Consider the following 13,648-nt stretch of genomic DNA (forward strand, 5'->3'; position numbering starts at 1 on the left):
GGGTGAGTGAGTGTGTGTGTGTGCTCGTGAGTGTGTGGCGGTGAGAAAGAGCCCAAAGAAGAAATCGTGTCATACACCACTGCCTCTTGGAACGTTCGATCTTATAAAACTCCACCTCAACCACATTTGTGCTCTCTTCATCATCGCGCTTAGCCAGTGAAAAAAAGCAACAATATTGTAGTGAAAATTATTAGATAGAGAAGGCAATAGCCGCGCGAGTTTCTTTTCTCAGGAGTCAGCACTCTGTTTTTTCGGACTTAATGCCCCATTGTTTGCACGGGGGAACTTTTGACTTCTCCCCCAACTTTTTTTTTCTGTCCTACTGGGTTCCCGCTATAAATATTTACACACACACACACACACAACATTAATTATTAATTTCTCTCTCTCTTTCCCTCTGTTGAGTGAAGAAAAAAAAACCTTGCCAAAGAGATATTAAATCATTCAAATCTTCAGTGGGCTTTCCACTGACAAAAAGAAACACCCAGGCAGAGATATAATTAGTTTTTGGGAAGAGAAAATTGCCTTCAAAACGCAATCTCTCAAGATGATGGGTCTTAGCGGATTCCAATAGATTCAGAAATACACCAGAAAAGATGTATGCACGGCATAAATGCTGGCAAAACATAGATAATTGGCGGAATTATCTCCCTTTCATCCCCATTTTGGGGCCAATTTTTTTAATCTCTGACCGAAAAAATGGTCTGTCTCAAGGGGAAACCAGTGCGAGTGTGTGGTGTACATAAGAATCATGCACTGTGACGAATGTTAATTATAAATTACTAGTATATGTTTAATTGTCGGTGGGCTTTTTTTAATTATTCAGAGTAGAAATACAACATGTAGCGAAATGTTTGATGTATTGCTATATTTAAGTGAGAAAAGTGATTGTTAAAATGCCTCTGAAGCTTAGAAAATTTAGTTTAACACTTCCAAGTGGGGAAAATACATGAATCCGAAATGATATTGTCCAGGACGTTTTAAATATTATCACTTTATAATGTATTTATAATGGGAAAGAAGATTTTCATCAAACACACACATTTAATAACATTTCAAGCGACTTCAGTGAGTTTTTTCTTATCGCTAAACCACCTCGCAATGAAACAAGTACACCACATTCCGGCACTGTCTCTCCCTTTGTGCTGTTCTGCACGGAATCGCGCTGGCGAATTGTGGAACCCTGACAAGAGAGCGCTGCTCTCTCCCTCACCAGGAAGTGGATTTGAATAAATTCTCAGTGTGTTGCACTCGCGATAAACGGCGAAAAATTGAAAGAACCAACAAGTGTTATGTACATGGGTTTGTGGTCTCGGCGAGACTCCAGCGATGCTCACTTTTGTCGAAATGGGGCTGTATCACTAAATCTCTCATTCACGCTTCACGCGGGGATGGACAGTCGCTGTCCAACGGGTGAAGTTTTGGGGGTGAGAGATGTGTAGGGGTGCAAATGGGATCACTGGCTAATCCACAGGTGTGTGAGCTGGCCACATAAATTCCACGATATACGCAACTCGACTGGCACGGCGTTTGCTCTCAACTAAGCGCACAGATCAACAATTGAGCATAAAAGAGCTGGAAGAATTCACACACACACGCCGTGGTTTCACCTTTCACGGGTGAAAATGTATGCGGAGACCATCGGCAAGACGGCAATTTCCAGTTATACATGGCTGATGGCGCTTGGGAATGCTCACACGGCGAGATGTCTTAGGGAAGGGTCCCGCAAGTGACCGTAAGATGAGCCCCAAAGGCCGATCTGCACTGTCCATTGAGTCGCTTTGCACCTCCGCCAAGAGTGCTAATAAATTTCCTTAATGAGCGCTAATCATCGGGCAAACATCGCTCATAACCGCCAAATCTTTTTGCTCTCTCGCTCGCCACGCTTTATGTACTGCCCAGAGATCGACCATGAACCGTGGGGGAAGAGACGGCGAGTAGTACTCAAGAAAACCTGTTTCAGACACCTTTAAATTACATACACAGTATCTTTTATGCCTCGTAGAGCACGCTCACACATGTGTAAATATTGACGCTCAATGAAATAATACACCTTGCATTGATCATTCGGGAATATATTCCTCCATCCGTCTGCACAATCGTCCATCACTCGCTCACGCCGCGGAGTTGTGATGAAAAAGTTCACGCCAGCGAAGTTGGGGAGAATCGCGAGAAATATTTGGATAGACGGCAATGATGATGAGTAATCCAAACAGCAACAGGTCCGGGCGGTGAAAGTGCGCGCAGCAGCAGTTTATCAGTGAGAATAGTCGTCTTCATAGATCCAGCCGTGGTTCCAGCTGTATTCCCAGCCATGGTTCCAGCCAGCATTCTCATCCATTCCGAACATGCGCATGCAGAAGAAGCTGTTGGTCCTGCAGCAACTCCGACCAGGCTTGTTCTTCTCCTTGCAGCAGAAGAAGCAGGCGCCGTACTTGTCTTGAATGAGAGAAAACAACCACAAATTAGCGGCTTGTGCATTAAATACAATTCCCTAAGGTGGTTAATGGATAATGATGAATTCAGGGAAATTTCACATTTCATTGTGAAGCAATTGAGTGGAATTCGACGACTTGAAGGAAGTCTCCGGACTTCCACGCTCAGCAGATTGATTCTGATACACTCAGTTGCTAAGATTGTCGCCAAACTTACTTAACGAGAACTCGCACAATGCAGGCTTTGACTCAGATCCAGGAGGATTTGGAGAATCTGTGGTGCTTATCAGTGGCGTAGAGGTGATTTCCAAGGTGGTTTCATCTGAAGGAGTTGCAGTGGAAGTGCAATTGTTGTAAACCAAACAATCTATTTCCTCATGATTTTGAATCGTATCGCCATTTGCACGAATTTCCACCGCCAGAAGTGCAAAAACTACCAAAAACACACCCAAGAATTTCATTTCGCCCGGCATCGCTGAGCAATGCAAATTCTTTACGCAACACAAAGTCTTAAACTGAATTTGCCCTCTGATTTGTGTGTCAATTTATAGACACTTTATCTGCTCAACATTTCCCAGAATCACTCAAAGTCGCAAATTTGATAAGCCATTAATCACAATGAAGACTATCCGCTGGAATTGTGTACGAATTTCTTGAAAAAATGAAGAGAATGCAAAAACATACAGTTCAAGACGTGACTTTATTTGAAATAGACTCAGAATTTATGTTGACAACACCAAAATTACTAATCGCATTCGAGATATTTGGTAGTAAATTTTTGTAGATGATTTTACAAGAAGATTTAATGGAAAATCCTTTCGCTATTATTATAAACGTTTAATCATCACTTTCTGGCCATCAGCCAGGGCAATAAATTTGTCAGAAATTGACAGCCAGCTGGAGCTGATAAGATAAAAAGTGTGAAATCACAACACGAGAGAAGAAAGTTCAACGTACTTATCGCAAATTAGAGTAATTATAATGACTGAATTATTCAAGACTCTTATTTTTGCATAATAAAATTGTTAAAACAATCATTTCCCAATTTAACAGTAAATTATAAATTGAATGTGAAATTAAACCATATTTTCGCTTCTCCTTATATGTAAATTGCATGAATTTCCTCTCTTCGTCATACTTCTAAATGCCATTTGCTTTTCCCAAAAGAGCTTTCATTAAGTATTTTGTCGTTACAATTAGTTTTTTTTTTGTGGGTGTATTTCAACCCTTATCAAACCACGCCTTTGCAAACGAGGCCTAATCCACAAATGTGTATGACAGGCATAATTTCAGCAGGACGTTTGCATAACAATGCTGTCCTGACTCAGTGGAAAAACCCAGAGAAAGGCATGAAAATCAATCAATTGCCCTGCAATGTATTTTCCTGGGAAATCTCTAAATAATTGGCAATTTTGCTGCACATTCTGCAACCTAATTCTATTTGTGCCAATTAGCATTTCCCCGGGCAGCTCACGTTTGATTAACATCGATAACAGAGCGATAGTGCAAATTGTGGAAATCAATTGTGCTCATGAATATCAATCAGAATGGAGGGAAATTGTTGGTTTTCCTCTGTGCAGTTCGTCCTGGGGAAACGGATCCCGGACTGTCTTGAGAGCTCCTCTTGGCCTGATTCCGCCGAGGACTCTTGCGTCGCGTGGATTGATGGGAGGCGCGACGTGCCGTTGTGCGCCGCGCTTGTACACCCCTGGGCTGCAGGTTGTAAATGGTGGGAGCGCGTGTGGGAAATTCTGGAAGGCTGAATTAATTGCTGAAATGGTGGGAACACGCGGCAAATTGTTCTATTCATCCCAAATGGCGCTCTCTCACTGGCAGCTCGTACGCCCAGAAATTCTCAGCGCATCGCATTGCGAAATTGTGGGTGAGCCAATGTTGAGCGCGAAGTAAAAACTTTATTAATATTCCATCTGGCTATTTTTACAAGAAAAATAATATCTTTCACTCTCGTGTGTCCTGTGTATAGTGTGTGGAGAAAGAGCGCGTGTGACATCTCATGTGATTGTCCGATTGTCGCGCATATCGATGTGGGCACGAGTCCCACGAAGGTGATAAACTTATCCAGAACCCCAGGAAATATTAACAAGTATATATAATTCGGGGCTACTTTGTATGTTGAACTTGCCAGTATGTTGTGAGTCGTCGCAGTCGCTGGCAGTGGCTGTACGGGCACTTTCTGCGCATAGTGAAAAATGTTTGCTGTCGGAAGGATGTTCCTTGCTGTTTTCGCGTGAATTCACCCCCTGGCAGCGTCGTGAGTGCGGCTCCCGTGGCCCAGGAGTGCGCCACCTGCAGCCACAAGTCCCCCCGCCAGCCCACCAGTGCAGCGCCTGGAGCCAGGCTCAGTGTGTGTGTGCGTGCGAGCAGTGCAGCCTCAGCTCCCGGATAGTTGCGAAGGGGTGGAGAAAAATCCCCGCCAAGGACTCGCGAGTCGCGCTGCAAGTGAATTGATAAGGGAAGTGAGTGCGATAAGAGCTCCGCCGTGAGATGCTGCGATTTCAATAAGTCGCTGCGTTCGGTGGAAAGCACACATCAGTGCGCGAATTGCGGGAAAGCCCGTGAGAGTTGATTGAGTGGCAGAGGCTCTCGTGATAAGGACACCCCCTTCAAAATATTGATCAATTCATCACAGCTCTATTTAGAGAGAGTCCTCGAGAGGCACAATGGGCTGTCAGCTCGGAAAGCTGTCCGGGGTGTCGAAGGGCGACGACGGCCAGGCTTTTGCCCCCAATGAGGCGCCCAAGCAGGCCACGGACTCGCGCCTGCCGCTCACCGCCAAGCAGAAGTACACGATGCTGGCGTCCTGGAAGGGCATCAGTCGCGCCATGGAGCAAACGGGAGTCTGCATGTTTATCAAGTAAGTTTCGTAAGCTGCCTTTCGCGCCATTCGCGCCGTAAAAATAGCCCAGCGCGGGAGAGAGAAAAAAACATTTCCCACGCTTTTATTCATTTCTCAAATTGATTGCGCCTCTAACATGATGCACCATCAAATTGATTCGCCAAATCGCACCAATTTCTGCAGTAGCGATTAATGCAGCACAGCGGAAATCACCGCCGAAGGATCTCTCAGCTGAGCATCTGTCTGACACACCGCGCCCGCTTCTGGGGGATTAAAGCATTAAAGCGATTTAGGGGCTTCACACCGCCACGTTTTGATAATAGCTCCACTCAGCGAGATGATAAATAAATAATGAAGGTGTTTGGATATGTTTCAGGGCCCCGATGAACACATTTAACTAATTGTTACGGAGGAGGGTGGAAACTAATTAAAACTTGTGGGTCTCTTTAACGAAAAAAAGAGAGAGAGAGAGAAACATTGTGTAACCAGCCAAACACGAGATGCCCGTGATGTTGCAGAACTCATAAGAATTCCCAGCGCGTCAAATTTTTGTGAGAAAAATCGAAATGAGATGTTTGAGAAGAAAAAAATACATACTGCGGCATTCGGAAAATAGTGTAGGTTTGGCAGATTGTAAAATTGCTCGCTTCGCCGTGCCATTTTCCGCCTCCTACGCAAATTAATTCATTTTCCGGGACTTATAGCGGTTTAATTGAGATTAATTGTATATGGTATTGAATGTGAATGAAGCTTGAAGCAAGAGAAGGAATAATTGATATGATAGATTTGTTAGATTTTATAATAAATCCCTCTCACGAGCCATTTGATTACAGACTAATAATAGTCAGTGTTATTAGTCAAATATCTATATAGAATAGAAACATGCAATTATGAGGATAATGGAACGAAAACAACAGCTCCGATAGATCCGATAAGATACTCTCAGGACGACATTTAAAGAACGGAATCTGCTTTTTTGGAACAAGGAGTGCTCGAATTAAAGCTGAACACAGTACAGAAACATTCCTTCTTCTGGCATTTCCCAGTGCTTTTTTCTGAACGCAACAGTACATTTCACATTACATTCTTAGAAGATGATAAAACAAAAATTTCGTTATACACTCGGTGTTTTATATCAGGCGGATTTTATCATTGAATTTTTCACATTTTTCAAGAGTGAATAGCGAATTCTTAGAAGTTTCTCCCTTATTCGCAATTAAAGCCAAGATTAAAGCCCGTATTTGTGAGCACATAAGACCGTAAATGTCCTGCAGCAGCGGTAACTCATGGCGCTGTCTCTGCAGCACCTGTGGCAAATCCTTTGGTTGCCTGGCAAAAAAGGATTCAACACTGCGTGAAAAGAGATATTAATTTCAAGGGGAAAATTCACTTGAGACTCACTCAGCACGTATTCACACAAGTCCATTCCGCCCAAAGCCTCTTTGTATGAGTTCTTGGAATTCTGCTCGTGCCTTGGCGATGTGGAAGTCTCTGTTGATGAAGTGTCTGTTGTTGTGGTGAAGAAGAACTCATTGCAATCGGGTGGAACGTCTTGATGTCTCCCCACACTGAACAGGGCGGTGATCAATATGAGAACACTTAACAACTGCATTGCGAGTCAACTTTCTGAGCAGCAAACGCAATGTGATTTGTGTGACATTTACGCGAGTCTGACTCATTGCAGATTGTTCGAAGAGCACGCGGATCTACTCAACATGTTCACCAAATTCAAGGAGATGAAGACGAAGGAGCAGCAAGCCAAGTCGGAGGAGCTGCAGGAGCACGCGAACAAGGTGATGGAGACCCTGGACGAGGGCATCCGCAGTCTTGACGACCTGGACGCGTTCTTCCAGTATCTCCACCAAGTAGGTGCTTCCCATAGGCGAATTCCCAACTTCAAGGCGGACTACTTTTGGGTGAGTTCACCCCAGATTGGCGCTCTAGATTGCGCTAGATTTCACTGTCTTTTGTCCGCCTTCTTGCAGAAAATAGAGCGGCCCTTCCTGGCGGCGGTGGAGACCACTTTAGGGGATCGGTACACACCAAATGTAGAGGGAATTTATAAGCTAACAATTAAATTTATCATAGAGACGCTAATAACAGGGTTCAATAAAAGTGCCAATTCAGCAGCACCGGTGAACAATGACAGTGTAAATGTTAACACAAAATCCTGAACAACCCCACAAGATGAGTATGAAAATAGCAAAGGTGTACTATACGTTCACTGTGTCATAATTTATATAACAAGTATATAAATGTTTATAACATCACAAGTCATTTACATTGAGCGGAGGCGTGAAATTATATTAAAAAGAAAAGATAAACAAATGAGAAAACAATTGTGAAAAATTTGTCATATTGAAGGAATAGAAAGGGAGAAAACATAAATAAATAAATCTCGCATTGAGAGTAAAAAAGTATAAATGATGTGGTGTCAACTTCTTTGTGAATCACCGTTTTTCAATTACATGATGTTAGAGATATTGTATAAAAAGAAATTGAGAAAATAAAATTCTATATATATATACAAGAAGGATTAGTTAATGAAATGTGGAACCTAAGGATATTATTTATATTAGGCAAGAGAATATATATTAAAAAAAACAACCATAGTTGTATATTCAGAGTGGATATTTATATTGACGTGACTTTTGTGCACTGGGAAAGCACATTTTTACCAAAAGAATAAAAAGAGAAAAACAACTAAATCCACAGAGGCGCCAATCACACCACATCTCGTGTAGTGGCGCCTCAACCCCTTCTCATGGGCCCAGCAAAAATATAAGAAAAAAAAAACATTTGTACAAATGAGAAAGCGCGCATAGAAACACCTTTTTGGGCAATAACTCTTTCACCAAAACACCTCACAATTGGCCATTTTCCATCGCAAGAACATTCATTGAGCAACATCAACACTGTGCCTTTTGAGATTGTGAAGTTGACAAGAATTCAATTTTCCACCCCAAGTGTGAATTTGCTGGACAATTTCATGACTCTCTCTCTTCCACCCTTAAGCAAAAGCTTCCCATCCATGAGGCACAGTGTCTTCCAATTACTCACGGGACACTGTTGTATGTAAATAGCGGAAAGACAAATACATTTGCTGGCGTGACACATCAAGAAAGCGAGAGACGTCCAATAAATTTCGGCACAGTGTATTTGTTTTTCCCGATGGCTAGAGGAAAAAAAAAGAATGGAAAAAGAACCCTAACTAGAAGTAACAAGCAGTAAAATAGTGTGTGGCAATTGTAACTCTATATAAACGGTATAATGTCACAATATTTCCATATTTTGTATTAGACATTATGACAGAGAAGATGAGATGAAAAAAAAACCTCCCCATAAATAATCTAATATGGAAAAAAAACAAAGTGTATCTGGAAATGTGAATGGAACATCAAATAGAGTTGTAGTAAAAGGAATAAAATCTGTTTTTATCTTCAAACACGGCGTTTCAGTGTACCAGAGGCGCGACAGAATTTAATTATTTTCCCACTGATGGAGGTCAAATGTGAACAAGAGCGAAGGATTTCACGATTGTCTCTCCTGCAGCGCGAGTGTGGCATCGGTGGCATCGCAACAGTTGTGCCATTTGAAAATGGCGGTGAGCGCCGCAAAGCAGGCAGAGCATCGCGGGCGGTTTGAGTTCAAAAGCGTGTGCGGGTGGGGAATTGCAAATACTCTGGACCGGAGAACTCTTTGATGGCGTGACAACAAAGAGACACCACTTTCAATTGAGCACAACTGCTCTATTGTTCTTTGATCAATGCCTGAAATTGTTCAGTGAGCCTGAGCGGAAGAGCGAGAATTATGCAAGCTTTTCTGGTGCTCGAGACGAGTTATTAATTAAAAGTTGGATGGAAATCTATTAAAGCACTCTCAAGAGGTGTTCTACACCATCTACAACTATTGTGGCGGAATTAATGTCAAGTATTCTTACTAACTTATTCAATATGGAAAGTCGCAGAACAGATTATGCCATCGATCTGAATTTTAAATTAAAATTGCAGGTATAATCAATATGTATTCATACGTGTCATGAGAAAATGAGCACACATTTAAGAAGTTTTGCAATTTGCTTCAGCACTGTTTTCAGTTCTACGGCAATCGTCAAACATTACGGAAGGATATTCACTTGAGATCGCAAAATGAAAGTTTCCAAGCAATTGGAGAAGTTCAACTGTGAAAAATCAGTGTTTGATTTCCAAATCTCTGCTTTGACGATCAACATCTTTTCCGGACCGTGGAAAAATCGTCTCTTGATTGTGATTTTTCTGTTATCCTGTTGCCTTGCATTTATCTTCACCGGGACTCATGTATTTTATTCTCTATCAATGGAATTGAACTTTAATATGATTACGACAATTATGTTTCTTATCGCGTATTTGCAAATTGCTTCGAAGTTCATTCTTGGCTTTCTTGAACGTCAGCATTTTCTTGATCTTCGCAAATGGATTGAGTCTCTCTACAACGAACAAGAAACTGATCCTGATCTTCAAGTTCTTTTGGAGAAGCATTTGATTCGATCGCTGGAGATTTGGAAATTTCTGACCAAGTGAGAAATTTCATATGAAATTTTACTTTTTCCATACGTTTGAAATTTATTTCAGATGGGGAACTCGGTTCTTCTTATTAACTAGTCTAACAGTTACAATAGTAATGACGCCGAACAGCAATATGGGATTGTTCATACAAATTCCTGTATTGGACTCAGTTTCTGACAAAGTAACTTATGCTGTTCAGATTATAACTAATACAATAAGCGCAATTTATATTATCACGATTGATTTGGGAGTTATTTTCATTGGCATTGAAATTATGGCAGTTCTAAACATTCTCAACGATTACATGAAATTGATCGACAAGAAAGCTAAGGAAATTCCTAATTATCTTAAACTTATCATAATTCGTCACAATGATATGATTGACAAAGTGAATTTGTTCAACGGTGCCATTCAGAAGACAGGATTTGTTCAGGTCACGACTAGTACTTTGCTTTTGATTTTTACATTTACATTATTACTCAAGGAAAACGATCAAATTGCAGTATATTTGTTATGTTCTGCAGGAATTTTTCAAATTTTACTTCTGTGTTTGTTCGGTGAGCTTATCAAGATGAAAACCGAGCGACTTTCGGAGACTCTTTACCTCACAAATTGGTACGAATTGAGCGTGAAGGATCAGAAGATGTTTCTTCTCGTCCTCGCGATGGCGCAGAAGGATTTCGGACTTAAAGCAGCCGGAATGTACGACGTGAACTTGAATGCTTTCGTTCAGATCATGAAATTGGCGATTTCTTATTGCGCAGCTTTGCATGCTTTGAGCAAGTGAATTTTTCGTTGAAATGATAATCGAAGAAATATTTTTTTCTATATAAATGAATTATATTTGCACAATGTGATATTTTACTTTGAATTGATCTTAATCACCCAAAGAAATCACTCTTAAATCAAAGTTCAGATGTTAATGATTTAACTGACTTTCTTAGATGTTCAGAGACACATTTGTCATACTTTAATACTATGTACTTACAGTTAATGTAATAAAAATGTGATTTCATATCTGAACTCTTTGCTTTAATTTCTACAATGCAGACAACTCAGAAATATACCCTAATTAACGTTTCACTGGAAATGCATCATGGAAAACTTTTAAATGATGATGCATTTCCATCACAGCGAGAGTTTATTTGGTAAAATAAAGGGAAAATTCTTGGAATTTCTCTCTCACAATTGCAGCATCATCGATTTCTGTCGAGATTTTTCCACGCGTACAGACAAGAAGACATCCGAGGAAAGCTGAAGAGGCATGAAAGCTCTTCAAACTTCTGCAAGTTTGCCATCGGTTTATTTCACTCTTCGCCTTTTTTGTTCCTCTTCCAAGGCATCTGAGGAACTTTCTGATTCACCGTCTGGTACGGAATGGAATTACGGCCTTTTTTCTGATTCTTCTTCTTGCGCCTCACCCTTGAACGGCGAATTTCTGGGCGGCTGCAAAAAAGCACTCTTCTTTCTATTCCCGTTCAATCTCAAATGTGCGGTTTTCGGGAATCCACCCACAGCTTGGCTCTCGCTTGATGGCAGAACAATGATGTTCTGTGGCCCATTTTTCCAATCCATCCCAATATCTTGTCATGCCGACAAAAGAAAACCATCCAATTGATTCGACAATTGTAAATTAATGTATGTGGGTTAGAATTTCTTTGCCAATTCTGTATACTGAGCATCTTTTCATGATGAGAAATGAGGACAGAATAATATGTTTGAAGAAATTCTAAACCACTAATGAGATGCAGAAAAGTTTCTGAATATTCTACATGTCGTGACCCAATTTTACCATTTGTCATGAATTAATCACAACTGTTTGGCGCTGAGTGGCAAAAACGCTTGAAAATTTCATCAGAAACACACTCACACACAGCGTAGTCGAGAGTTTTCCCTCCAAATAGGCCTGGCTTTCGACGACAGAGACGGAAAGTGCGTATGCCGAAAAAAAGAGTGAAAAACTGTCGTTTTCATTGAATGAAAGTGAGAATATTATCTTCCGCCAGACACCCGCTTTGCCTTGATTTCGATATCTCACTTTTTGCGCCTCTTTTTATTTATATTTCTCACCTCAATCTGTGCCTAGTACACAAAAAATAAAACTGCGCCGCAAAAACAACAAACACACACATGAAGTGTTGTTAAAAATATGTAATAAAAAGTGTATCGGCAATATATATATACATCTTCACACGCCCACTCTTTCAAGCTCTCTTTTTCTGTGTCGCCAATGTGTTTATTTCCAAAAAAAGGGAATTTTGACTATAAGCATTGCTAAAATGAACTACAATATTAGGCGACGGAGCGATGTGATTTATTGCCCCTATTGCTATTGGGAAATTTATGCATTTTCCAACCGATATATCCCCCTGAAAATCTCCTTACATAATCCCCATCATCCGAGTTTTCACCTTCAAGCTCTTCAGCCACTGACGAAATCGATCAACCTTCATGTGGAGAAATTGCAACAACTTTTTTAATTTCACATACAAACTCTCCTCGCTCGTGCTGAAGGGAAGTTTGATGAGAGTTCCTTGAATTTCCAGTCTATATGATAAAAAGCCATTTTTCATATTTTAGTTTCACCACCACTTTTTAGCAATAATGCAACATTCTGTCGCCTCGAGCTTTGAGCTTTCATTGCACATATCAGGCTAATTTTGCAGGTTTTCAACCAGCAAACACAAAAGGGATGAACTTTCAGTATTTCACAACATTTTATTTATTATTTACAATTCCGCAAAACCCTTGAGTTTGAATACATTAAAGGTGTGCTATTGATTCGCCTGTTGAAGCTCAAGATTAGATTATATTTCAAGTAATCTGATACTCAATTTCACACGTATTTCATTTGAATTGAGGAGAATTGAGTAGTCAATCGACATTTTAGTGCAATTCAGAGGCTATTTTCACACTTTTCACAGTAAATATGATTGATTTTCCACACATAAATTTGCCATTCCTCAATTTCCAATCGTAAACATTTATTTCAAATGTACTTTTCCATTTACATTGCAACTGCAATGGGCGATATGATGGTACAAGAGTGTCCCATATTGTAATTAATTCAATTCATGTTACATAAAGAAGTGGATGTGGTTTAGGAGGTCATTGGCAAAATGCATCGGAGCAAAGCTCGTGATTGTTGCATCAACAGTGACACTGAGTCACACACTCGTCTGATAATGCGATAATCGCGCCAGGACAATGAAGAGATTCCTCGTCAGAAATGTGACACAAGAAGCATCAGTCATTGCGAAAGTATGCGCAGGGCGAGTGTGATTAATACGCGAAAGAATGATTAACGGATCATACACGCTTCTTTGGATGATCTCTTTGACACCTTCTCTTCCCTGGGATGTGCGCGCGGGACGCACAAGAGCGCCCATTTCTCTTCGCGCCATTGTTGTGGCTTAGGAGGAAAAGAATTTCGCGCGCGCGAGCAAAAAATCGAGCAACAATTGGCAAAAGAAAACATCACCGCAAAGATTACAATTACCATTTAAAATGAAAGTAAAAACGGAAACGCCCAATGAGGTGCAAAATGCCTCGGCTTTCTTGGCTGCCCAGCAATCCCATCAGGCCCCGAAAACTTCCTCGCGCCGATCACTTCGCGGCGTGTCAACGTTTTGGGCCACAAACACTCCCACCATCCACCTTCTTGTGATTGCACATTTCGCATGTGACAAGAGCCCAGCGACAGATCAATGAGAGGTGGTTGGGCGCGAAAAAAAAGAGCTCTCAGCCGAGAGAGACGAGCAACATATTATTTGAGTCGCCGAAAAAAAATGCAGGTAAGTTGCTCGGGTGAT

General features: G+C 41.1%; 3 protein-coding genes across 3 annotated transcripts; 2 read left to right on the forward strand and 1 right to left on the reverse strand.

Moving 5' to 3' along the window:
• Window positions 1–1,895: 1,895 nt before the first annotated feature.
• On the reverse strand, window positions 1,896–2,967 carry LOC132255368 (uncharacterized). The gene is made up of 2 exons (XM_059751367.1): window positions 2,653–2,967; window positions 1,896–2,439 (listed from the first exon to the last, which is right to left on the reverse strand). The coding sequence occupies exons 1-2, from the start codon at window positions 2,906–2,908 to the stop codon at window positions 2,258–2,260; spliced, it is 438 nt and encodes a 145-aa protein (XP_059607350.1). The 5' UTR covers window positions 2,909–2,967; the 3' UTR covers window positions 1,896–2,257.
• A 1,314-nt stretch (window positions 2,968–4,281) lies between these two features.
• Window positions 4,282–8,486, forward strand: LOC132266044 (neuroglobin-like). Its single transcript, XM_059766873.1, has 3 exons — window positions 4,282–5,310; window positions 6,977–7,208; window positions 7,278–8,486. Exons 1-3 carry the CDS (start codon window positions 5,117–5,119, stop codon window positions 7,464–7,466), a joined length of 615 nt encoding a protein of 204 aa, XP_059622856.1. The 5' UTR covers window positions 4,282–5,116; the 3' UTR covers window positions 7,467–8,486.
• Window positions 8,487–9,951: 1,465 nt separating this feature from the next.
• LOC132255848 (uncharacterized) lies at window positions 9,952–10,623 on the forward strand. Its single transcript, XM_059752018.1, has 2 exons — window positions 9,952–10,279; window positions 10,361–10,623. The coding sequence occupies exons 1-2, from the start codon at window positions 9,952–9,954 to the stop codon at window positions 10,621–10,623; spliced, it is 591 nt and encodes a 196-aa protein (XP_059608001.1).
• Window positions 10,624–13,648: the final 3,025 nt, after the last annotated feature.

The sequence above is a fragment of the Phlebotomus argentipes genome, unplaced genomic scaffold (assembly GCF_947086385.1).
Source record: "Phlebotomus argentipes unplaced genomic scaffold, Phlebotomus argentipes genome assembly contig_5, whole genome shotgun sequence".
NCBI lineage: Eukaryota > Metazoa > Arthropoda > Insecta > Diptera > Psychodidae > Phlebotomus > Phlebotomus argentipes.